The sequence below is a fragment of the Bradysia coprophila genome, assembly GCF_014529535.1.
Source record: "Bradysia coprophila strain Holo2 chromosome X unlocalized genomic scaffold, BU_Bcop_v1 contig_20, whole genome shotgun sequence".
Lineage (NCBI taxonomy): Eukaryota > Metazoa > Arthropoda > Insecta > Diptera > Sciaridae > Bradysia > Bradysia coprophila.
This window is the reverse complement of record NW_023503307.1, coordinates 5,148,361-5,175,931: the sequence shown is the minus strand read 5'-3', so window position 1 is coordinate 5,175,931 and position 27,571 is coordinate 5,148,361. Positions and strand designations below refer to the sequence as shown.

At 32.7% G+C, this 27,571-nt stretch overlaps 2 protein-coding genes across 5 annotated transcripts; one reads left to right on the top strand and one right to left on the bottom strand.

Annotated features, from left to right (window-relative positions):
- Window positions 1–906: 906 nt before the first annotated feature.
- On the top strand, window positions 907–18,937 carry LOC119068677 (transcriptional regulator ovo). 4 transcript variants are annotated; one of them, XM_037172358.1, is made up of 4 exons: window positions 907–1,486; window positions 15,489–17,251; window positions 17,572–18,003; window positions 18,344–18,937. In XM_037172358.1, the coding sequence occupies exons 1-4, from the start codon at window positions 1,306–1,308 to the stop codon at window positions 18,527–18,529; spliced, it is 2,562 nt and encodes an 853-aa protein (XP_037028253.1). In that variant the 5' UTR covers window positions 907–1,305; the 3' UTR covers window positions 18,530–18,937. The 4 variants fall into 4 exon arrangements, with proteins under 4 accessions (XP_037028253.1, XP_037028254.1, XP_037028257.1 ...); XM_037172359.1 differs by having other exon boundaries at window positions 909–1,486; window positions 15,489–17,185; XM_037172362.1 differs by lacking the exon at window positions 907–1,486 and adding an exon at window positions 15,265–15,396 and having other exon boundaries at window positions 15,489–17,185.
- A 3,239-nt stretch (window positions 18,938–22,176) lies between these two features.
- LOC119068654 (prostatic acid phosphatase-like) lies at window positions 22,177–23,708 on the bottom strand. Its single transcript, XM_037172332.1, has 5 exons — window positions 23,540–23,708; window positions 23,313–23,408; window positions 22,794–23,239; window positions 22,487–22,736; window positions 22,177–22,423 (listed from the first exon to the last, which is right to left on the bottom strand). Exons 1-5 carry the CDS (start codon window positions 23,648–23,650, stop codon window positions 22,208–22,210), a joined length of 1,119 nt encoding a protein of 372 aa, XP_037028227.1. The 5' UTR covers window positions 23,651–23,708; the 3' UTR covers window positions 22,177–22,207.
- Between the last annotated feature and the right edge of the window lie 3,863 nt (window positions 23,709–27,571).

The window sequence follows — 27,571 nt, the reverse complement described above, 5'->3', positions numbered from 1 at the left end:
AGAACAACAACAACAACCGTGCAAATAACATTTTTTTTTCTTCTAAAAGTATGTATAGTCGTTACATATTGGGGTTCTAACCCAAGTTATGGGGGGGACAAGACAAAGGGGCTCAGCTGAACAATTTATAACAACAATAATCGTATAAAGCCACACACATATATACGTACATAACTGTATGGATCCAGCCTAGGCCTTCATTACATTTTTCACCTATGTGTGTGAAACTATAAACTGTTGCTGTTTTATATATATATATATATATTTATACCAAAATAGAGCCAAACAATAAAACGGTTTTCAGAGTGAATATGATCGCAGCCAACATCATATATATCAACATAGTTATATGCATAACAAAACCTATAGATATGTGTCGACGCATTGTTCAAAATAAACTACTAGCTCACATACGCTTATATTCGGTTGATTCACTCACTATGTCATATTATAGCTTCTTTTGGCCGTACGAATGTTAAATAGCGAAAAATACATTCAGACAGATCAATGGTTTACCGATCAGTGTGTGAGTGTTAAGGTATAGCGAAGCAGGTTAACAAGAGCAATGTGAAGAAGTCTGTAAGGTGAAGAAGAACTATTTTTGTGGTATTAGTGTTAGCAGGTAAGAACAAAGTCGTTGCAAGAATGGCTGAAGAAATTATACCAAAAAGAAAAACCAGTCAATACAGTTAAACACTATTTCGTGTTGGTGTAGTATATGTCGGTTTTATAACATTACTCATTGTGTATTTAATCTGCATATTTAAGTTTTTCATCATGAGAATTTAAGAGAAGGGGAAGTACGTTTGTATTATAGCTGTACAAACATGGATTAGCGTTACCTGAGCTGTGCGGACTGGGAAGTTAGCAGTAAAGTACCTCAAGAGAAATATTCTATACAGTAAGTTTTTGAACGTCAACGAGAGTAATCGTGTATTTTACGTGCGGTGTTATTTTTTAACGGGACTTATAGAAAAGAATTTTTTAAGTGAGAGATTTTTTTTGTTTGAAAATTTTTTTTGATGTAAACTTTTCATCTGGACAAAAAGAAGCTTTTGAACAATTCGTGTTTTGAGTGACAATGTTTTTCGTGGAGTATAAAAATTTCAAATTTAAAGTGATTATTAGTGAATCAAGAATCTAAGAAAAAAAAAGAATTTTTTGACACAAAAAAGGAATTTAAAAAAAACAAAAATTTGAAAATTTTTTAACGAAAAAAAAAAGTTTTCTTTGACTTAGTGGCAGTGCTATAAAAACGTATCTGAATAAACAAAATAAACCAAGAGGATTATACCCTAAACGAAAATGCCGAAAATATTTCTAATTAAAGATCGCTTGCATCAGCAACAGTTGCGTTTGTTGGAGCAACAGAATCTGATAAGCAACAAAAGTGAAGATCGACTTGGACCGATTCGGAGCCCGAGTCCATGTGGATCGAATGAGCCACTGGCACTTGTTTCGAAAAAGAAGGATATTCTCGAACAAGGTAAGCTTTTTATAGTTGACTAGAAATTTGACTTACTGTATTTTAAGGATATTGAATTTTGAATCTCTTTTAATTTTCTATTTTCTAAGTTTATGATGAATGAGGCCTAGCAAATCGATTTCTTATTCATTTTATATCTTTTCGGTTCCTTTGTTGACTTTCAAAGAACTCAGAACAATTTTAACGATCCCTATTGGCCTATTCGATTCTTTCAAAAATTAATACTCATAAAGATAACATTCGAACCTTACACGTATGACACTGCTGAGGAAATATCATTTCGTTTCCAATTGAACTTAATGGCCGTGATAATGATTTTAAATTATTTGCAAATTAGTTTTATTGAGAAACATGCATTTCTTCATAGATTTATCAACAGGTTGTGTAAAAGTCATATACCGTCAAAGTCATTGTCATCTTGCTCATTGAATTTTGAATTCTTATTGGAATCGGAAAAAGAGAAACTAACTGAACTGTTGCATGAGTGTATCGTTTCTGTTTGTTTTTGTTTTACATTATAAAAACGGAAAATAAAAATTCCGAAAATTGATATCGATTAAGTGCAACACCCAGTGTAGCAACAACGCATATCGATGGCGTAATGATAAATTTTATTAGTCACACGAATGTGGACTTTATTACAAAATTAGCAGTTCAATAGCCTCTTCTTTAACTGACTCTATTATAAGACACAAAATATCGACAGGTTTTATTTCCATAATGACATAACTTCTGTATGAATATTTCGTCGTTTTTTTTCTGATATCAGAAATTATGGATCGTCTAACATATTTAGAAGCTTTACTTTGATGGTTATAAATTTAATCGAAGTTAGCAATCGTTGATGCGGTAAACTGTTTATTGAACCCAATTTCTTGCACGTGAAGCTTTACTATGTTTTTATCTTTTTTTCTCTGCTACTTGAAAATCAATTAATTCTAAATTTATTAGTTGTAATATTTTAACATTATGAATTGTAATTGTCATTTTTCACTTAAAAATCTTGGATGGCTGAATGACCGAAAAGCTCTCTCTCACTCTCACTGCACACATTTGCTTGTTGATGTGAACAAATTAACGAATTATCTTTTTCGTTAATTATTTCTGATTCGAATATATCTTTTCGTGCTGGATGTAAAGCACACATTTGTTAATAATGGTGAGTTTGTAACATATATTACTTGCCTAATGTCCGTTAAATATATTGAAAAGACATAAAATACTAATTAAAATACAATAAAAGATTTTTAATGACATTTATGGGCTAGGTATGGGATAGGTATAATACATTTTTAGTATTACACACGTCCGAAAATTACTCAACGGAATAATTATACTGCTACGTATCCATCCGCTACGTAATAGCATTGATTTTTCGAGTTCCTATCAAGATGATAGAAATGTCTTGCGCTAAGAGATAAAAAAAATTGAAACACGAAACCTGAATAATTGAACATTTATCTAGATCGAACTTCATTTTTGTCGATGTTATCTTCTGAATTAGAACCAGAACTTAGATCTCCTCCAAGCACGATTTTAATTAAATCAATCGATAAATTATTTCAAAAAAAAGTCAAAGTGATTACCGCATAGCACTCTTGTAGACAGTAGAGGGGTGACACCAGTCTCCGGACATATACCAGTAGCCGGCCACCTATAGTTCTTTGATTGATAATATTTTTCATGAATGAAAGAACAATAGGTGTCCCACTACTGATACATTTCCGGAGACAGGTGCCACCGCCCTATATTCAGCAAACATTTTTAGAACAATTTTTAATGATCTTCAGCAATTACGCATTGACGCACTGTGTTCATCTTATCTTTTTCTTCTATTTGACGGAAAAAACGAAGAAGAATTGCGTAATTAGTTGTTAAACTGTTCTTAATTGAATTTCGGTACAAAGTGCACGAACTGCCTATAATATGAATAGCGATTATAGAATATTTCGTCTGATCCACTAATTTGCATGAATTGAAAACTAGTTTCTGAACAAGGTACATGTTAAAGTGATTACAAACAGCGATATGTCCTTTATTACTGTTTCGACCGTTTATCTTTTTCTCACTTTCCGACAATAAAAGCAATTAATATTAATAATAATAATAATAAAACAAAACTCACAAATTTTGTGGTGATGTCGATAAAATCATCCAGTTTTTCGTCATTCGTAAATTACGATCGATATATCAAAGCACGTTTGTAACTGTTCATCAGCGCAGCTAATTAGTAAATATCAAGCAAATTACGCGATAATTTATGTGAGCGCAAAGAATTCGGTTCTGACAAAAAAAAAATAATTTAATTAAAATGTAGGAAACATTTAACATATGCGTGTCGATTGACATTTAAAAGTTATGCCCACCTTTACTATAAAATAATTATAATTTTTGAATAAGAATTTCGTACACGCAAGTCTGTAGTCAAACTTTTTTTTAGTTTTGATTTCAAATGCCATTTGAATAAATCGTGAATTGGTAATTGTTCTATTGTCGGGATTTTGTGTAGTTTAATTTGTAATAATATATTTTAGACTTTACACCCTCACTTTTACGCACCAAGGTCAATCCGTTAGGCCCAAAATGCGTTATCTTCGCATAAAATTTAAATAATTGTTTTTTTACTTTCTAAAAATAAAAATTTGCCTGTTCGCCGTCGATTAAATGATTACTGATGGATTCGGTTTAAAGCTCAAAGTCTCCATGACTCTGACCTCATACTCAATCGTATGTCAAAACAATTATTGCGTGAAATTTTGATAATTTATAACTTATGACTTACAACATTTTCTTTACGACATTGCACACGTGCCTAGTAATATATTATTTAATTAGGAAAATCATTGGTGTTAATGCAACGTCCCAATCCACAAAAGTCAATAGTTTTGTCTCGCAAAAATTAGAAATCTTAGGTGATCTGATCAGAAATCATTGTTCTAGAAATTTAATGGATAAAGATAAATCGAAAGTTTTTCCATAATTTCAGAATTTTAAATTATTTTGTTGTTATTTACGTTGCGGTGTTGGTCGGAGTGTTAATAATACCCATGACAAAAACAAATTGCGTCTTCGATGTTCTCGCCAATCGGAATCGATTCGCAAAATATCCACATCAACATCATAACGCGAACAATAAAAATGACTCATTTTGCGTCATTACCTAGCTGTTTTATGATTAAATCGATTAAATTCAAACGGACAAATGGTCGACGATGTGTTATAGCAAATAACAACAAGACTGAAAAAACAAGAAGAAAAAAATTGATTTGACACGAAAAATTCAGTCGGGTTTTTATCTTCACAATTGAAAAAGGAAAGAAACAAATCACATGAAAAAAAAAATTGAGCATCGAAATTATTGCATTTGGTACAAGAACGTGTCACGTGTTGAAATATATAAAATTTGAATTGCGTAGCCAATTTGCGGAGTTATCATGAAAACAGTATACCGACGATTTAAATTTTTGCTTACAAATATTTATTGTGTTAAATGGTAATTTTGCATCAATTACAATATCCCGCGAAACTTTTTTTTTTTAAAGAATAGATTGCGCATTCAGTATATATATCGGGGCACGTTGCATCATCCAATCATCATAGTCGATCGATTTAGAATTTGATTTTCTTAACATTGAAGATGCTATTCGTAACAAATATGTTAACTTCATGGGATTGTTACATGTTTTTTGTGGTGTTATGCACAGTGAATATAAAATTTTAGTTATTTGCGAAAGAATAATCGAATTCGATGTGGAAGATCCATATTTATCATTCCATAATAATCGTGTGATTGTAACATATTGCCACAAATTTATGGACTCGAAACGTCTCCATCAAAGAAAAAATTTAACCTAAAGAGACGAACGTTAAATCAAAAAGAATAATTGCGCAACATATTGCGCAACACACGTCCCTTCATGATATTGCGTTACCATTCACACTTTGGTCTTTAATTTCGTAGAATTGGTGTTACTCGGATATTATATACCATACTACCGTTACCATACTCTTCACAATGTGTTCGATGTCGTAATGAAATTATTTATCGATGTTGGTCCGTCGTATATATTCAGAAGGAAATTATTTCACAATTTGAAGACATCAGAACGAGACCTATATTGTCTAACAAGAAGAAGAAAAAAAACCTGGTCACCTTGAAAGCCACCCTAGTTTCAATACTTAGTTTTGTGTTTGTACAATGTCTTCCACGTATTAAAAAAAGGAGGAAAGAAATTCTACTCCAGTTTAACACATTCACATTTGGAAGATGTGTAGTAATATGTTTCGTATGAATGATATAATAAGTTCTCGCCAGGAAAAGGACTTGTTCGATAATAATAAATGAATACAAACATATTCGTCCATACACACGAATTGTGTGTTTCCTTTATTTATTGTACATATCGCCCATTCACACTACGAAATTCCGACAACATTTTTATAGAGAATCTAAGATGTTGATGAGAAAAAGATTTTTTTTTTTAGATCTTTTGGTATAAATATAATAAAGAATTTACGATAATGTTGAACTAACCAAGGAGGATCTTTCACATGGCATGTGTAGTGTTTGTTCAACCAATTTTTTTTTTTCTTGTGTGTAAATTTAAAATCGTCAAAATTAACGAATGCAGGTAGATTTCTATTGTCTGGATGGAGTTTTTTTTTTTGTGTTATTTGGTTGAACCACCAGACATTCGAAAAACTCTTCTCGAGATTTTTCGTGTACGATATGAATACATGATTTCGGTTTTATGTTACTTTTTGTTGTATTATGTGTATATAGAGAGACTGATATGCTTATGCAATTAAGTCTTGAATAGAATGAAGGTTGAAATCGAAATTATATTTTTGTACAAGTTTATTTGTTCAAAATTTTTATGGTTTACTTTTCTTTGCAACATGTGTTATCGGGAAGTTGAAATCGTGGGAGAAAACGTTATTGGGTACACCGTTCCTTTTTGTGTGTGTAGTTATAGATAGGGCTCAGACAAACATTTTATCCGTTGCATGAATGATTATTTTGGGGTTTCACTGAAATTATGGGAATCTGTACGGTCAACTCATTTTTAGCCAGATGACAGATCCCCGATACTTTTGTGCTTCTATACTTCGGGAAGACTCCTAACAGATTTGATTAATCTGCAATTGTTTGTAATAACAAATCATAAAATCTTCTACTTATATTTGTGTTTAATACAAATCTATTATTCCCAACTTATGGAAATCTAATTTTTCTGATGCGTCAAGTATTATCAAATCTAATGCTTTCGATCTAAGAAGTTTTAAGAAATAAATGAAAAATATCTTACTTCATTAGTTTTAACCAAAATTTTGTTACGTTACACATTGACCAGAGCTTATCGCTTATTTTAGTCATCGTTGTTGCTAGTAGATGACGTACCTGTCCGTGAAAGGTTACACCTTCGGCAAATGTTCATACGGCAACAACAACAACAGAAAACCCTAATGATCCATTTGGGTGCATATTTCTAAAAACGCATCCCGTCATTGTCTAATTGACAATTTCAAATTAAAATGCATTTCGCTTTCTAAATAAAATCTAAATAACTCGATTTGGTCGGCAATTTAATAATATAATGTCGTTTTACCTATCGAACTATTTATATATTTTGCTGTTGTTAATCCCAAATGCAAAAATAATTTGAATTTTTACAAAATCATTTACGAAATGTTTAAAATTTATACCATCACGTGGCGGCACCCATTTAACATTTTCCCTTTTTTCCCAAGAAACGTGTTATCGTCTTATGCATAAAAGGCAACTAACAAAAAAAAATTAATTCATTAATGGAATTAGTTCGAGTTATGATCGCAAAATCACCACATCGTTATAATAGTATTTCATAAAAATGTATACCTATGGAGTCTTCAATTGATACACATATAATTAACCGTTTGAATGGCTAAAATAAATGCATGCATAATATTGTTATCGATCGCTTTCAGTTATTATAAAATAAATAATATAAACTCGATGTCATCCTTTAATTATCATATGGCGCACATGAACCTGTTATTGCTAATAATACAGTTACCGAACATCGAACAGCGACAACAACAACACAAAACTAAACTAATTCCAAACTGCATCAGAATTAAAGTAAATAAAAAAAATCCGAATGCAATTTTCAACTATCAACAAACAGTGAGAGATCAACTTCTACGATTGTATATAAATACAAATAAAATTGCGGTTTTATTACGATTATGTAATACGTCCATTAATGGCAATATGCACACACATCTGTAGATTCATTTTCATAAAAAAAACTCATTGGATATGTCACACAACCAGATCAGACGCGCGCGGTTTTCAGTTTTCACCTTGGTCTTGGCACGATTTTTCCATTCAATTCCATATATTCCACTTGAATATTATTTTTTTTCTTTATTTCTTTTCTGTGTGTATAATATTTATAAGAGACTTTTAAAACAAATGTTTCGATCATCGCCGTATACACAAAATGTAATATTTTATTATTTATATTTAAATACTTCTCTTTTTTTAACACAAAATGTGTAATTTAAAGTCGCGCACAGACCGACATACCATGCGATATATATATGTATAATGCGTTAAAAAACAAATAAAATTGCTTTTTGGGTCAGGGTTAACATGATTATAATATAAAATGTTCAGTTTTTGGTGGATATTATTCGATACATTAACAAAAATTCACATTTTCGGTGTGTTTTTTCATATTTTATTTTCTGTCTTTCTTTGAAATACAAAAAAAGATATTCGGATAAAAATAAGAAACCATAACCAACCAGAGAGAATTATTGAACATTGTTCGTATACACTTTAATATCCATATGACTTTCAGATGGCGATAACTGAACCGAAATTCCATATTTAGCCGAATTATTAAATTTGAATCGTATATATACTTAATTAGATGTGTTTGGACAAGGTTGACGCATAAAACTCATCGACTTAATTTCGATTTGGAAAAAATCGTTTGCATTTTCGTTTTAATATTATTCTTTGACTCTTTTTTTTCTGAATTCGTTGTCGAAACAGATGCTTCTAATCGAATATGATTAGGTACTTAAATAACTGACACACGAATTTGACCTACTTTGAGCTGTATCGATAGAGTGTTATTAATTTTTTTTTGTCTTTTGGCGATGTGCTAATTACAAATTAAAAACTTACGCTCCTTGCACAAAGAAAACTAATGAGTTTCTGTGACACATAGTCATCGAAAATTTACTTTCTTCATGACGCTTTTAGAGATGTGAGACCAGCTGAAAAAGAAACGAATAGCCAAAATTAAATACTGTTGAACAAAAATACCGTATCGCATTTGTGTGCTTTTAAAGACCTTTCGAGAGGTTTACGCTTCTTTTGTATCCAAAACAATCTCAGAGCTTTCAATTGCTCCCCGAAGCACACAACCACTGCAATACGGTTTTTTGTCTTTCGGATGAATAGTGAACTGTGACTCTTACACCTTCCTTCACTGCATACATAAAACAATTTTCATTTGAAGGATTCTTATCTTTTCTGCATCATCTACTCAAGACTATGCTACATCAAACTATCGCCTAGAGTCTTATACATAATCTACTACTTCATTTGTATCAACATACGGTTTTTTTTTTGTATACGAGGAAATTAGACGGATGATCGTTGTTGTTCATGATGTAGACTGGCTGTTTGTAAACTGTGTAAAAACACAGTATCACACATCTATCGTTCATTCATTAATTCTTTGCAGTAATAATAATGTTAAATTGAAGCGTACGAACAAAGGTATAAACAAATGGTAACCGCATAATATAATACATTTCTACTGGATGACTGAAATGTTAAAAATATTTCAATGTAATGCAGATGAGTTCGTTCTTTTTTTGTTGTTTCCAGCAACGATGCGTAATTTTTCCATTGTTTTGTTAAGAACCATATAGTTACACTCTTTCGCTCAGCACTTTACCCGATATAATGTCACACAGTCGCACGGGAAACATTATTATTATTTTTCCAAACACATAATAGCAACAAAAATATCAATGAATAATAGGTGACAACAATGTGTGATGTTTTTGTCACTGTAATACAATTATTATTTGAGAAAATTACGATGGGGAATCAACGTGAAAAGAGAGTTCGTACACCTAACATAGAAATTATTTTTTTGTTATTGTAGTTCTTTACAGGTGATATTTGTAATTGTAATTTTGTTTGTTTGGCATTGTTCGAGCATACATTATGTTTTCGAAGTTATTGGTAGAAAAAAGCTCTATTGTTCCAGTGCGTATGACATTGACACATTCCTATTCATTGACTGCACCGAGTAAATTTGTAAACGATTTATAAGATGAATTGACTTACTGATAATTTAAGACAAATTAAGATATCATACCTTATTCGAACATCATTTTGTATTAAACTCTTTTCCAAATCCCCGCATTACATCTTAAATTTTGTTATAAGTTTTCGTGAATTTCGTGATTTTCACGATTTGCAAAAGCTCACCAAAACTCACGAAAATTTACGAAAACACTTTTATTAATTGCATGATGATTTTTGACTAAGTGTTGAAAAATGTAGAAGACAACATGGTCTCCAGTCTATGAGCTTGGTTGCACGATTTAGAGAATGGCATGGTCAAAAATAAGTCTTTACACTTTACGATTCTTTACAAAAATTAGCGAGAATGTTTTCATTAATAACGGCCGTGCAAATTTTATTAAATTTTGTAAATTGTGTATAGGGTAATCGAACGAATCCTCGGACAAGAATTAGTTCTCTGCCACCTATTGTTCTTTGATTTATACACTTTTTTTATAAATGAGAGAACAGTAGGTATCAAACGAGTCATTCTTGTCCGAGGATTGGTACGCTCACCCTACTATCAAATATATGTGCTTTGACGTGAGCAAACTACCTACAATTATTTGCAAGCATCAACGCTCTCTGTTTTATCTACTATAATCTGAGTATAAACACAAACTCGCACCAACTAAAAGGAAGGTAAAGTGTGCTTTACCGCCTGCTGTCATGCAAACTTATTTAATTGATTAATTAATTGAATTTATAAAACATTTACCGACTGTCCGATAATCCTAAATATTTATACTTTTTCATTAATAATAATTGGTCGTGGATGACGGTTGAAAAATGTATTAAACAACGTCTTTAGTTGAAAAAATAATGAAAAAAAACCTTGCGCAATTATACGCACATATAACCACATTCAATTACATATCTTGCACAAATGTTAAAAAAAAAACAGAATGATAGCTTTAGCAATAAAATATGTAGCTGGCAAAGTCAGACGAATTAGCATTGTGCGTTTGGCCTTGATAACCGAAAATTTTAAACGGCACTTTTGGCCTTGCGGAAATGTTTAAGTACACGCGCATTAATATGAATACTAAACTATCATCAGTTTTGTCGAAATTTATAACAATTGAATTATTAAAATCAAGACATTTTTTGCTGGTGGATTTTTTTTTTTTTAATTTTATTTTGGGAAGGGGGGACATAATAATAATTGTTACTTAATTTATCACACTTAGCATACTGTACGGTTCGCAATCGTGACTTACGATGAAAACGTACATTGACTAAATGATGAATCCTGATGGATGTTATATATATATTTTCTTCCATTGAAATACACCATACATACAAATCAATAGTACAAATAAAAACTAATTAGTAAACATGTGAGATGTTCAGTTATATATTATTTAAATATCTCAATGACTTTAAAAGCTGTAACTTTACTAAATCAGCATATTTTATGGACAAGAATCAGTATTTAACTTTGCTGCTAATCAGATTGCGCAATGTGATGTGCGTAAAATGAAGTTTTTTTTTTCAAGTCAGCTACGTGATTATAATATTGCCATACCATATATCAATGTCAACCAATACATTGACGTGGTAAACACATGTAATCTGCCTGTATATTTACCTTCTTTTTTTACCGAAAGCAATCGATGTGTCATTATTTTATTGTAAATAAACAATACATTAAAAAACCAAACGGTATCATTGTGTATGGATAGAGAGGCCTCTTGTGTAGCCATAATGAATGTATATACACATATAGATGGTAGGTATATTAAAAACCATCCATATATGAATATGATTTACGCAACCATGCATGCATATTATACATCTCGACGGTTAATTATTATATTTGATTTTCATTTTCAAATAGCACTCCAATGCAAATAAAAACCATTTTTTTTGTCATTCTTTCCAAACTGTTCATTTGAAAAAAAAACCGTGTGGCAGGTAAAACAAGAAACTTATAAATGAATGGAAGAAACATCGGTGTATTTGCTTTAGATAATTCACTTTATTTTCGCACACCAGATAATTTGTCATAATGGTGACGGATAAACGGGGTTGTATGGCTCGTTTTTGGATGAATATCTTATTATTATTCGCGATATTTGTTTTCAATTGATTGAGATCTAATTGATCGATTTATTCGTTTAATTGAGAGTTTATTATATTTAGGCGGACCAAAACGAGTCATATTCTCTCACCAGATTAGAGGGGCAAAACAGTTTTTCCCACCTGGGTCAAAAACACACCTTTTTGCTCCTACTGATATAATATACTATTTTTCACCCTGTCGTTGACAAAGCTTAACCAAAGAAAACAAAAACACAAGCAATCAGATCATTCTCGCAAGTAAAAAAGCTTTCTTAAAAAAAACTTTTTAAAACAATATCGGGATCGGCATCATCAGATTGTCATTTCAATTTAGAATAGAATTCATCGGAAAATTCGGCAACATTGCTAACTAAATATTCTTAAAAAAATAACTGATAATCGAAAAATACAATATTGAAACTGCAGCTGACATTCTACAATGTTAGTGTCAACAAAAGATTAAAAAAATTGGTTGCGATGTGAAGTCACTGGATTTTTCAAATCAAGATGCTTCTTAGTTGACTATTTCGCAGTTTATAGGTATCTGCGTGAAAATTTGTTTTTCTGCGCGGGAAAAGCTTCAGCTCGGAAAACAATCTCTCGAGTGGATATATCAATTTTCTGATGCAGCTATTATCCTCAACAAAACAAAAAATTAAAGTTTGTCACTTCTTCTGATCTAAATGTTTTCAAAAGCGTATTCAATTCGATATATCCGTCTGTAAAACAGATGACATTGTAAAAGGATAACTCCGCTTATTTACACCAAGGTGTAACGAAACCAAAACATTTAAAATCAACATTTCACGGTGCTCTGATTTTACAAGCATTTTATAACGAAGACACTTTCCGATTCTTTGTTCTGCTTGCATCCAGCCAAATGCATTTCGCTAAAAAAAAAAACTTTATCCAACACATTGCGTTAACAAACGCTCGTCAAATCAACGGCATAATCGAGTAAACCCGTTTTTAATTCAAAATTCCATTGGACTTAGCTCATATTTTCTTCGGTTTTCAATGCACACGTACCTTTTATTACGATCTATACAGCTATTCGAGACCATCAGCTTTTCAAGAATATTTCTTACATGAAGCAGAAAAAAAATCAAGAATAAAAAAAAAACAGAAAGAAGAGAGAAGATAAAAACTTGCGCCACACAAAAATAAATAGAAAATAAAAACGAATAAAAACCAAACGAAGCTATGCATTGAAAATCAGAGAAAAAAAATCCCTGCAGAAGAGTTGCATTGCAAGTTGAAGTAACAAGAAACCGGTTCGTTGTGGATAAGGAATATTAAGATTCACGATTTTATACAGAATATTGTGGTCATCGAATTTATGTATACAGGCAAAATAAATAAGTTTCTTCATTATTTACAGCAACAAGCGGTTTCTGTGCTAGGAGTGTATATATACATCATCATATGCACTTTCGTTTCTTTATCATCATCCTCTTGCTGATGAGATTTTGTTTTTGTTTCTTTCGTTTTTTTTTATTATCCCTAATTAAAAATAAATCTGATTGTGAAAAAGAACATGATCTATCTGGTATCGTGGAGAACTGTATTTTATTATTGTGCTAAAATGCCGTAAGTAAAAGGGCACGGTTTTCTTATTTGGATGATGAAACTCTAGCGTATGAATATAACGCTCAATTATTTGCTGTCCAGACCCGAAATATATCTACCTTAATTTAGTCGATTCGTCATCCGCTACCTTTTGTGGTCTACACATTTTATACATTGTACTGGGTGATTCGTTGGAATCTCAAGTCCAACTGAATAGTTAAATGCAGAAACGGGGCATTAGCGAATCATAATAAAAATGATTTTTTTTTCATTTAGTTCCTTCTGACATTGTCATTCTATTTCAAACGGGACTTAACCGATGAAAATTCATTTTTCTTATAATTCACTAATGTGACGTGTCAAGTTGCTGCATATAACTATTAAAATCTGGACTGTGGAATTATTCGATTTACTATGTATATGCCCTCTAATAGAGAGTCTCAATGCATAAAGTGGTCTATGTGGTCTATTTTCAAGCGAATTTTAACGAAAGATCTGAGAACTTCGTTAAGTTAATGTTAATAGATGTAGAGCGATAATTTTCGAAAACAGACTCTTCAGTGTCATAATATTACGCTTTATGTAAAAAAAAACAAAATTGATATTCTGAAATTGTTCGTTCATCTTTGAACGTCTCACCTGAATGACAAATGATTAGATAGAAAAACGTGCAGCTCATGCGATCCTAATGTTGTTTTTTTTTCTGCATTATAATGCTACATACAATCCTTTTTTAAATACGAAAGGGTTGTGCACATAAAAAAGGGGTTTCAACCTGCATCTTCTAGCATAATTCCATTCACGTCATATGAGTCCATTAAAAAAAGGATTGAATATTAAACGTTCTGGACAGGTGAATTCTTGTTTTTTTTTGTTCAATCATTTTAGCATTTGAATAATCAAATTTGAACGAGGCATGCATTTAAAACGAATGGGTATTAAGGAAAGTAGTCATGAGAAGTAAACGCAAAAGGATTACAAACTATAATCTAAAACCCCGGCTTGCAACCATTCGTTTTTTGTTTGTTATGTTTTGGTTTTAAAAGTCAGTCAGTACAACAGGTGTAAATTGATACGAGTAATATTTCGGTTCTGCGGTTTACATTCTCAATTTTTGTGTGCCGCACATTTTTAATTAGTGCGCTCAATGTGGTCAGACCAATTTAAAATTTGACTTAATCAGCAGCATCAATAAAATATTTTAATTTCGATGTCATGTCAAACTGTGGTGTTTGCAATTTTGCGTGTCTGTGTTATGGGCCAGACGATATTTACTTACAATCAGTACGATTTGTGAATGCAAATAAAATGCCGCAAAAGAGCCAAATCGAATGGAACAAATATTTGTATGCAATTAAATGAATGTTAAAGAGAATGAGGATTATCATAGCACAGAGCAGTGCTATGGAATTATGACTGAAATGTTTTAAATTCACTTCATGTCGGGAGGAAACTTGATAGCAATAAAACATGTGCAGTGCACGATATCTCGACTATAAATTCAAAACCGAATTTTATAAGTGAAACACCCTGTTCCATCTTTAATGTTCCTTAGACTGATGATAATAATTTGAATTTGAGATGTTTCCTTCAAACAATTTCTATATAATCCTACGTATCCCTAAGTTCTACTTACCGACACAAAGTTTCTGCTTTCGTCGCAAAACGGCTTCGATAGCTCGTTGTATTTTTATTGAAATAACCCAATCAGATTCAGTGTTGCACACTGACAAACTTCAATACAAAGCCATTTTCGGTAAGTGAATAACGCGGGCGACCCGACATTGTATAGTTATTTACGCAAAGGAGAGATCTTTTCTGGAAGACGTAAATCGAAATATTTTTTTTTCTATTTTTTTATTTGGATTAATTTTACCATTCAAAATTATGAATTTCGCGCTTTACATAAACTGGAAAAGTTTGTAACTGAAACTTATTTTCATAACATTTCAATCGGAAACGATCAAGCATTTCAATTCTAAATGTTTCTTTCTTTCTCTATAATTTCAGTCCGTGACATATTTTCAACCGAATGCATATCACCGTCAAACAGCCCTGATAAAACACCATGTACCAGTAAATCATCCACAAATAAATCGAGTCCACCGGTTCGTCGTTTCCAATCATCAATACTTGGCGGTGATATTCCATATGGCAGTCGTGGCCATGTATTGACACAGGCACAACGCAAAGAATATCCTACGTTGAGCAATTCCATCCGACAGAAAATTCCGAAAAAGGAACCAAACAACAGTCGATCGATCATCGAAAAGGAGAAAGAGATCATACCGAAAGTGAAACCAATCAGCGTTTCGACACCAGGGCCACCAGCTTTAGAAACACGGCCAAGTCCACCGGCACCGCATCAATCTGTGGTTCGGTGTTCAGTAATCCAGCGAACTCCAGCATCAAAAGTTTCCAATACGAACAAGAAAGACAAAGAAATTGTCGATAAAGTACCTAATCAACTACCTGAGCAAGATCAGCCAATTGATTATCATATTCCAAAGAGACAGAGTGAATTCAGTGAGGAGCAAGATAAAAAGCATCGTGAAGTGAGACGTACAAGTGCGTTACGTCGTTCCACATTTTCTATGTGGCAAGGACCAAGAGGCAATTTGGCTGGAAAAGTCAATGGTATTGTTACAGCGGCTGCTGGCCACGGCCGATCTTCGAACGGTGGTTCGCAAAATACGTCGAATCAGGGCGGAGGCAGTAATTGCGGTGGAAACATCAACTTTAACGGTGGAGGAGCTAGTGGCAGTTCAAATGCAGGTATGAGTGGTGGAAGTGGCGCTGGCGGTGGAATGGGTGGACGCGATGGACGTTCGAATTATGGACCAAACAGTCCGCCAACTGGATCATTGCCTCCATTTTATGAAAGTCTAAAAGGTGGCAATGGTGCATTGAATGCGTATAATGCGAATGGTATCAATTTTATGGCTCAAAATGGCTATTCGATCGCATCGAATATTAATCTAGATGGTGAAAATGCTCAAGAGCTAACTAATTTAGCTAATTACTCCGACACAACGAACAACAATTCGGCGAAACATTTTTCAATGTTGCAGAACGCTGCTTACGGCATCGTTCTAAAAGATGAACAAGATTTGGAGTATGACTCAAAGATCGATTCTTTAAATTTACACAGCAACAATATGCTGCATAATTATTCAGGTTATGATGTTAACGATTCAATGATGGACATATCGGGTGGAGTCAGTGATCCGTTGCAATTTTCATTTTCATCGCCAGCAGAACACGCACTGCTAGAGAGTTTAACTGATGCGGTTGATCTTTCATCATTTTTGCAACGGGTAACAAGCGATGAAACCAGTTCCGGCAACGACTTAGAATTATCGTCGAATCCGTCATTAACGCCCGATTCGGTTTCCATAACGCCGGCCGACAACAACTGTTTGGATTCCTTTTCCGACCACTTAATGATGTCCCGGCCAAATTCATACGAACGATCATATACCATGCACAACACAAACAACAAAATGTACCACGAAAATCCACCAAGCTATCAACAAACTCGTGAAATGCATCAAATGATGCAGCAACAGAATCAACAGCATCCGCACAATGAGCACTTGACGCTCAACATGAATTACGATTTGGATTCGCAAAGCAATATATCATTACCATCACCCAGTTCCGGTTCAATGGATGCACCACCAGATGCCAAGCCACTCATTCACAGTGTAAGTGTTAAAAAGGAGCCATCATCGGCCGGAAACGGTGCTTGTGAAACGAAACAAGTGTGGCGGGTAAGCATTTTAAATGAAATTTGATTTGATGTTTGGGACCATAATGTAACTCTCTCCTCTTTACCTCTGGTGAATGGAATGCTGACACTTAACTTAAAACTGTCTACCATTTCTATTTCAATGTATAGCAAACAGAGAATTATTCGTTCAATCTAATGAAAATTTCCAATTAATTTTAATTGAACTGTCTTCTTGTTTACAACGCCAAATCAAATTTAATTAAATTGCCAACTTGAGTGTTCGTCTATCACACACGATGTTTTGATGTTAGGTCGTTGCACCAATAATAATTAATGTCCATTTCTCCCCTCCGTCTATAGTTGGGTCTGTCGGCCGATGTTCAAATTGAATACGTGAATGGCGGCCATGGTATCAAAAATCCATTGGCTGTGGAAAATGCTCACGGTCACCGTATACGAGATGATGGCAAAAAATCACCAGCTCCCATTGCCGAAGATGATCCAAACAAATTCGCTTGTCACATATGCTCGAAAGCGTTCACGCTGCAGCGATTGTTGAATCGCCACATGAAATGCCACTCCGATGTGAAGCGCTATCTGTGTACGTTCTGTGGTAAAGGATTCAACGATACATTCGATCTGAAGCGGCATACACGAACACATACCGGTGTCCGGCCGTACAAATGTAATTTGTGCGAGAAGTCATTTACTCAGAGGTGTTCGCTGGAATCACACTGTTTGAAGGTGCACGGCGTGCAACACCAGTATGCGTACAAGGAGAGGCGTACAAAGGTAATTTAAATTATTTTTAAAAAATGTGTAGAGGTCCCTACTGTTTTACACATAATCCCACTTTCGCATCTAAGCTGTTACTGCTGCTTGGATTTTTCTCGTAATCGGGTAACCCCGTTCACCTCTACTGTTTGAGTTTTTTTTTCATTTTCTTAAAATCGAGAAAGTTTTTCGATTTTCTTAAATGTCCTAAATTTTATCGAGTTTCTTGAATTTTCTCGAAATTCGTCGAAATTTTCGTAAATGTTGTCAAATTTTTTCTCAGATGTAGGCAGTGGTTCAAAGTGAGTGGACTTTCTGGGATGAAAATTAATCGTCGTTTCCCTTTCTCTCATTACAGATGTACGTCTGCGAAGAATGCGGTCACACAACAAGCGAACCAGAAGTTCACTATCTTCATTTGAAAGAACTTCATCCATATTCTCCAGCATTATTAAAATTCTACGACAAACGACACTTCAAGTTTACAAATGCAACGTTTGCGAATAATCTACTGAGCGCAAATCCAATGACAGTTCACAATTGAAAATTGGCTTTTCTCTCAAAATCTGAAGTAAACGAGTGTATTGAGTATATTCAATGTCTCGAAACGAAAAAAAATCGTAATTTTCATACGTCTTCCTGTTTATCAAAATTGAATTTATAAAACAAATTTTACGTTTCAATTTTCCGTTCTTTTAATTTATTTAAAAAAAAAATATCTTTTTTTCTCCTTTTTTCGTAGAATTTTTAAAAAAAGAAAAAAAAAGTTAATCGAATTTTGTACGTGGACAATTAAATACGTATGCGCTGGAAGTGTAGAAATAAATGGAAATATGGTGCTACTGAACTGTAATATCCAGTTATACTCAAAAAAGAAGAGAGAAAAATTCTGCAAAATTTAGAATCAAAATTAAATTTTTCTTCCATTTTGTCCACGTATGACCAGTAAAGGTAAAAATTTGTGATTTTTTGTTCAGCGACGAATCAGACAAAAAAAATAATTTCTGTTCTGTGTCGTAGAAGGAAAATTGCGAATTTTTCCTCAAAATCAAAACTAAGATATAAAAAAGAAAAATCAAAATAATAATAAAAAAAACAATTTACAAAAACGACTGCATGGTTGTCTCAATGGCTAAAGTTTTCAAAATTTTTAGATTGAAAAAGTATAAAAATTGAACGTAACAAAACAAAAAACATCTTTTCGTTTCTGTTTCTTTTTTGGGGAATTTCAATCGAAAAATTTTGATTCTCTTTTGTCGTTGGCCAGCCAAACGAAACTAAAAACAAAGTATCGGGTTTTCTGTGCAATGAATGGTGATGGGTTTGGGTTTAAAAATAATTAAATTAGTTTTGTAAGGAAATGATTTTTTTTCATAATTTTTATAAATGAAAATACAGATTGAATATTATAGATACAATTTACGGAATAAAGTGATGATTAGGAGTAGAGAAGAAAGATATCGGCAAAAATTGAAAATTATATTTTTGAGCATTTTTAAAAATCTTTCAAAATATTTATTTATTGATAAAAGAAGAAAAGAAAAACACGATGATGTCAGAAGGGCTCAAAATAATTTTTTTTTAAGTGACAATAAACTATGAAATAAAAATTTAAAACAAAAATTTGTTGTTGTTTCAAAAAGGCTTTTTCGAAAAAGACACACAAATCTTTCTGCAATAAATAAACAAAAAACCGGGCAACAAAAATACAACCGAAATAACGAATTATATACTCTTCCATTGCAACAATGCCATTTTGTGTCTCTTTGTGATGAATAAAAAGTGTTTCGGAACAACAAACCAATCAATAAATTCAGTGCATTTCTAGTTAATATCTAGACAAATCAAAAGGGGTTTTGTTTTATTTCAATTGGACACAAAATGGCTTTTAAGTACCTTTTTATTAGTGTTTAAGGAACAGTTATTAGTTGATAGGCTAATCGAAGAAGTAAAGATCAATTTAAAAAAAAAACGAAAAAAATATTAAATTTAATTTAAATGAAAAGAATTAATAAAAAAATTGAAGTTTCCATATGCGTTGCAACTCTATGATATATGGATAAGTTAAATGAAAAAAAAATTGCTTTTAAGAATTATTTATTTCAGTTTATATGCTCTGCTCATCTTTCAATTAATTAATAAAAAAAAATAATTTTTAATTTTCATATAAAACTAGACACCGAGACACTAAACGAAAGAGAGAGAAGAAAACAGACACACATGTCATACAGGGGAAAAACATCCCAATTTTTGTTTTGTCTATTATCGTGATAACATTTTTACCTTGATTCAAGACCATTCTTAAAGAATGTCTAGAGACATTTCAAGCGAAATTCAATTAAAAATCAATCAAATTGAACATTGTTTAAGGCTTAAATTCAAATCGTTTGATTGTCGAAATTTTGGAAAGAAAATACCAAATTCAGCGATTGTTTACATTACTCCAGATACTGAAGTTACTGAATTGTCGACTCTTCAAAAAAATCTACCTAAATCTACCTATTGTAAGCTTTCCTGATTTCCATTATTTCTTTTCTAAACGGTTCTGCTCATCTGCTATCGATAACAACTTCAAAAAAACTAATAATAAATAATGAAACAAATAAAGTACTAGATTTGCTTATTTAACAGTAAGCGATACTTTGAACAAAAGAAATGTAACAGATTCACAGAGAAAATTCAGACTAGTTTACAAGTCTACATATCCGATTCTCGCTTTCTAAATACAATCAATGTCAGCCGAATTTGGGCTTATGTTTGCTTCGGCATTCGCCTGAAGGTAGTTGCAAAATTTGTATAAGGGACATTTTTCTTATAATTTTTTGCAGCTACTTCAATACTTCATAAGGCTTTGATTCGGCTGCTATACCAGCTGGTCTACTCATACAATCACACTGCTTATGTGTGATTATTATATCTCTACGACACTACGACATACGAATGAAGTCCGTATAAAGACGTATTAAGCATTGTGTTTGTATATGTACGTAACAGGACAGGTCACATGAAATTTCAATCGAGTCGATAAGGTCCAGTTACTCTGCGTGGAATGAAAGAAATTTGATAAAAACGTTATTCACGACAATAATCAATTCAACTTTAAAATGGAAGACATTTATCAGACTAAAATATCCGATTCTTTAAATTGGGTGAATGTTTTCGCTTCCGTGCTTTTTTCGGTAATAAACTTTTGTATCCGCATAAATGATAAATGTAAAAACAAAAATTATTTTAAATTTACATAATCCAACATACAAAACAGAAGATTTTTTGATTGCATTTCCGAAAAACGGACGGTTATTCTCGCGACGCAAAACTGTTCTCGGAAATTAAAAATAATTAATAATTTTGGAGAATAATGACGAATTTTATTAAATAAAAAAAATAATTTTTTTATATTGAAACAATCTTCCGAGTTATATGTTCCTTGAAACAAGAAATTATTTTTCAAAATTATTAATTGTTCTAAAAGTACACGATCAATTTTGCGTTGAGAGAGATGCAATAACTAACAACGCCCAAAAGAAAATTAAAATTCAATTCACTTGATGTGGATGTTTTCTTAGTTTAGCGATACAGACATTTATAAAAACAATTGATATTCTCAAAATGTCGAAAATTACAACGTATTTTGCAAGTTAAACAACGAAATTTTGTTATAAACATTGTACGAAATTGTTCGATTAAAAAGAAAATTGAAAAAAAAAAGAAATTTGTGTTCATTGAGTAACAAAAGTCCTGCAAGGGCGTATTGTAGCAACCACTGTTTTTTCAGAGACTCTGTCAATACCCGTTTTGAAATAATTGTCTCCTAAAAATTCGATGACTTTAAGCCAGGACCCACTTTTAAAAAACCTTTCAAAATCGAGAAAATCAAGAAAATTTGAAGAAATTTCCAGAAGAATCACGAAAGTAAGAATGTTCATTTTCACGAAATTAATTTCAAATTTTCTTAATTTTCTTGAATTGTCTTCATGTTCTCGATTTATTTTTAAGAAAATCGAGAATTCTTGATGAATTCTAGAAAGTCCTCTTTTAAACCCTTCTCCTTTCCACCAATTCTTACTCGTTTTTTGATGATAAATCCTTGAATAGTGAAAGATTTTTGGTACCTAGAATCCCGAAGTCTCAATAATTTTTCGACCCTGATATATTGGGACAGCTGAGTGAGCCAATGATAAAATTCCAACCTTATTGCAACCATTACTTCGTAATCATTTTCTCATTTAATCAGACACTCAGTTTTATAATCACTTTTAGGTAAAATTCCGTCGTAGAGTTGATACCACTTTGACAACGGACATGCTTGGCCACAGTTAGGTATGTCAATCGGTTCTGGATTCGCATCCGAATTTTTATAATACAAAAGCACGTAGAATTCGTTCTGATAGTACCTCATCTCCATTATAATGGCAGCTGCATACGGGACGAATTTATACTGGGAAAAGTAGGAGGATGCTTTAAGTTAAACCGTTCAAATTCTGACGTCTCGGTTACTTACATCGAACACACCTAAGGCATTCAGAAAGTTTGATACGACCGAGTCATGAGTGCTGTACGCATAATATTTTAGGTCTGATGTAAAGCCAGTAGCGGCTTTCGACTTGTATCTATCCAAAATATCTTTCAACAAGAATCCACTTCTAATTTTCGAAAGGAATTGGGTGCCACTAGATAGGTAGTAATATGTGAGAGCCGTTTCATCGAATTTTTTATTGCCAGGGAATATGGATTTTGACCATGCAGGAAGCCTACAGCCGGGGAAATTATTTCAAAATGATTTTGATAGTCCAATTGTATGCACTTACGATAAATTATAGAGATTTTGGATGTACAACGCATCACGAATCATCAACACATTCAAAAAGTCGTTGATGGGTGTACCAAGGGCTGCTGTGAGATAATCGTAATATGGCTGCGCTATCAGGTCCATTTTCTTCACCACATCCGACTGCAGAAATTCGTTATACGCTTTGTCGTAGGCAGGACACGAAACTACACCGCCGTTGGTTATGTAATCACTTTCAGATGTAACAACATGTACGGGAACCGGTTGCCATGGTAAATTATTGTTCCAAACTTGATTACCCGTTGGTGGATAAAGACCAGCTAGATTAGCCATCGCGCTCATAATTGTACGATCTACATCAGAAGATCTAACATAAATCTCATTAGCACGGAACGTACTGCCAAGCAAATTTATATAGCGAGCCCGAGACCATTGACCCAAATTGAACTGTTGCTGTTTTCCCAACTATGAAAAAATTGTCGAAAAACAAACACGTCAAATGCATTCATAATTGAGTCCGTCCTTCGATTTTTCTTACGTTCGTTAGTTGCCCCCATCCTTCCGGCCAATATGCTAAGTTGTATTGATCTCCAGGATACATAGCAACTGGATTCCTATCACCATGGCGATAGATCTGGTAAGTGAAAGACAACGCAATATTAGACAATGGAAATTTCTAATTGAATTGGTGTGCCTGGATACAAAGCCACTTTTCTTTTATGGACATCAAAACATTTTTTCAGAGAAAGAAAAAAAAATGCAAACCAAGGAGGTAGCGAATAACTGCCCTAGTCTTTCCACTTCTTTTCCATTGGGTATAACAGCCAAATTTATCGAGTGAACAGTGAAGAGAAGTAAAATTAGTTTGGAAATCATTTGAAAATCTCCGTATAGAACAAAGTGGCGACTAGTACTGAATCAAAAAATTAGCATTACCACTCTTATACCACACTTTATCTTTATTTGAAACCTTATCTCACAAAAGAATTCGTTACACTTAAAATTGCAGACATCAAGTTCAATGGTGAATGGATGCTTATCTTTCGGATAATTTCGTCTAATCATTATAGGCTACATGAAGATGGGTTTTATGTGTTTAAAGAGAGCATCATTCTTTTTACAATCTGCAGTTGTGACAATTTTTATTACACTTGCCGGCACATGCTGAAATAACATTTAGCCGTAAAGTTCATTAGTGAAGATAAACGTTTTGGTAAAGAAAGCTTAAAAAAGAACAAATTTCGTTTTATGAAATTATGGTTGGTGGTGATATAAAAAAGATTTGTTACTGTACCTACGAGACAGCCAATAGCATGGCAAACATTCCATGAATTTAATTTCAAGTTAAATAAAATAAGTTGATGATCGTAAATATACAATCGTTGTTAGATTTAATTATCTTAAACGAACGTCACACCAGTGAACATAAGAAGATTAGAAGAGTGTGGCCATATCATGCAAATGATAGAACATAAATTTTGTATCTCTAGCTCTAGCTATCGTTTTCTTCTAACAGAAATTGTAGAGCCAATTTATATACAAATGTGATAAATATTCTTTATATTCGAATATATTTATCTAAGCATACTGCAAGTTGAAGGTTCGAAAAGAGACGTCTCAGCTCTATACAAAAAAAACGGTCTCAAAAGGGGTCTCACATTCACTTTTTTTTTACCCGGGATGTATGTACTGTATGCAGCTTGCCTTTGAATTGTTTTCGATACGAAGGTATTGTCTTTGTCAACCAGCTGGAGATTTTCAGCTGTTGCTGATTCGGCACAAGCTTTTGGTTTAGTGCGTGTAGAATTTTTCAATACTGCCATACCATCCTAAAATGTTCACTGCGGCAGACTTCTTAAAAGCTTCGTGTAAACAGTGTCTTTTGTATAAAATAAACCACAATTTGTGTAATCATTATTGAACGGAATTCACATCGAGACACGTATCGGACTACAAAATATTAAAGTTTGGACCTTTTATCACCAAATTGCAGAAAAAAAATGTTTAAAATAATTTAAGAAACGTTTTAACGTTTTAAAACAGCACGAAACATGTAGAATGTAGAATTTCACATTATTTACACATACAGATGCTTTGGGACCATCATTTTCATGAAATCGGTAGCGTGCACAAATTTCTATCATATTCCGAATGGAATTTGATTATAATCACTTCTAATTAATTAAAAGTAGGAACGAAAACCCGAAATGGTTGAAGAACTGCCATTTTTCATTGCTGGAGCTTTCATTTTGAGAGTATTATGAATTGTATAAAACTAGTTAATGGTATAAAAAAAAGCGCGACAACGTTTTATACTCTCAAAATGAAAGCTCCAGAAATGAAAAAAATGGCAATTCTTCAATCATTTCGGGTTTTCTTTACTATTTTTAATTAATTAGAAGTGATTTTAATCAAATTCCACTTGGGCATATTTGGAATATCGATTTCAATAACAAAATGATGGTCCCAAAGCATCTGTATGTGTAAATAATGTGAAATTCTACATGTTTTGTGCCCAGTGTAGAGCTGTTTTAAAACGTTATTATCATTCGTTTCATAAATTATTTTGAACATTTTTTTCTGCAATTTGGTGATGAAAGGTTCAAACTTTAATAATTTGCAGTCCAATACGTGTCTCGATGTGAATTCCGTTAAATAATGATTACACAAATTGTGGTTTATTTTATACAAAAGACGCTGTTTACATGAAGCTTCCAACAGATGGCCGGTGCAGTAAGTAGTATGCCCTCTTAAAAAGGAAATAAAATTTATGTTCAAATTGCGGGAAGTATAAATTTCTATAATTATGTATCAGATAAAAACCCCAAAGTATAGTAGTTTAAAATTGAAAATCTATTTTTCTGCAACTGTGCTGCGAAAACTGAACTTTTTCATGCGTGATTTTGGTGACGATCGAGTGGTCTTTTTTTCTCTGGCTTTCTATGTTTACTTTTCACCACTAGCGGTGAAATGGATTTTCATATACAGCCTGTAAATATTTTTCATATGCAGAATGAGTACCAGCTGAATATCACCTGCTGGTGTACAAACAAAAACACTTTGTATTGTATACAATTCAAAGACAACCTACACACAGTGCATTTCTACGTTAACGTCATCTACGCGCACATAACACGTATGAATGAAGTAAACACATTTGTAAGAATGTGTTTTGATTGTCTATCATACAATAAGTATGTTAGTATGTGTGTTAGCAGATCCAGCTGGTGCTCATTCTGCATATGAAAAATATTTACAGGCTGTATATGCTTTTCGTCACTAGTGATGAAATGGATTTAATTTTCACCTCTCCTTCTGAACATCTGAACCATTAACCGTAAATAAATATTCTGGCCTGACCAAATTTCGAACCACCGACACCAAAACCCAATGCTTATCGAGCAACACCTCTAACCATTCGGCTATTGAGATATATAATCGAAGTGAACCAATTTTTGAAGCGTACATAAATGCAGTCTACTTGATCGTTCATACAATATTTCGTTGATACAGTAGAATGTGTGTTAAAGATAGAGTTATGTTTTGCATTTCAAAAGTTCATTTTTCGCAGCTTGTTGCAGAAAACGTTGTATGCGAAAGTGGTAGTTTTTGTCACACGATGTGGTAATCACATCTAGTGACGAAAACTACCACTTTTCGCAACTTGTTGCATAAATTACTATTTCAATTCTACAATATGCCTAAGTTACAATATTTGAGCGAGGTTTACACCATTCTTTGAATTGCTCAATAATATCGTGGGAATGACATTGGATTGTATAGTATAGCGAGGACTTAATCTTAGGTTTAGGTCTGCTACATTCATTGTGCCATCCAGTAAGTTCTCTTTAGAAAATGATAAGGTAATATTTGAGTAAGTGTGTCTTGGAAGGTTTTCGGCAACTTCGATCGTTCTGTCAAGTGCAGAATCGTGTTGACATATTTAAACTCTAACAATAAAGACATTGTTTTTCTAAAATGAATTTTATTTCTTCCTTTTGTTTTGAATTGTGTAATCAAAGTTTATAAACTCGGTAATAGAATTCTAATTACTACGAACTATACAATAACGTACTAGATGCTAATGTTTGTTTTTTAAATTTATTTTTAGAATTGTTAATAAATCTTCTAAGTCTTTAAGGCCTAAGTTTATTAAATGATTGCAAAAAAGATAAAAATTTAAGTCTCTACGTTTATATCGAATTTCCCAAGAAAGTATAATGATATACTACTATAAGTGCGGCAATTACAGATTTGTTAACAGTAAAGTCTACGAGTGTAAATAACTGATTTTTCAATTTTTAAAATAAAAAATTATTCATAAATTGAATTTTATAAGGCAATATTGTGATTCGAATGATTTTATCCCCTAAATCATACACCTACAACTTATAAGTTTCACTTGTCTGGATTCTGGTGTTTGTGTTTAATAATTGTTTGTAAATTTACGATTGATTGTTGTTGGAAAATTGTTATTATTATTATTATTGTGCAACATTTTATCGTCTAATTTATTTATTTCTATTCTCTTTCGTCGTTTTGTAGCGAATACGATATGTGCTTGCATAAATTTTGGAACGGAAAGAATTGCATTGTGGCTGAACCGTCTGTGCTATGTTTTACACTCGCAGAAAAGTGAATTCGGTCATGTTTGGTTGAATTGTTCTAAATCCTCATTTGTTAAGGGCTAGGACAAAATTCATGAGACCAATGCATGCAAGTATACGTTTTCTGCCTGACATGCGAAAGTTGACTATTCCATAGCAATTTGTGCCGAAAACATGACAAAATTTACAT

Bases quoted from the DNA above. Each gene is read 5' to 3' on its own strand.
- LOC119068677 (XM_037172358.1), top strand. From the start codon at position 1,306: ATGCCGAAAATATTTCTAATTAAAGATCGCTTGCATCAGCAACAGTTG. The intron at 1,487-15,488 runs GTAAGCTTTTTA...CTATAATTTCAG, and splicing joins GAAGGATATTCTCGAACAAG to TCCGTGACATATTTTCAACC. The intron at 18,004-18,343 runs GTAATTTAAATT...CTCTCATTACAG, and splicing joins ACAAGGAGAGGCGTACAAAG to ATGTACGTCTGCGAAGAATG.
- LOC119068654 (XM_037172332.1), bottom strand. From the start codon at position 23,650: ATGATTTCCAAACTAATTTTACTTCTCTTCACTGTTCACTCGATAAAT. The intron at 23,409-23,539 runs GTTTGCATTTTT...TTCACTTACCAG, and splicing joins AGTTATTCGCTACCTCCTTG to ATCTATCGCCATGGTGATAG. The intron at 23,240-23,312 runs GTAAGAAAAATC...ATTTTTTCATAG, and splicing joins GATGGGGGCAACTAACGAAC to TTGGGAAAACAGCAACAGTT.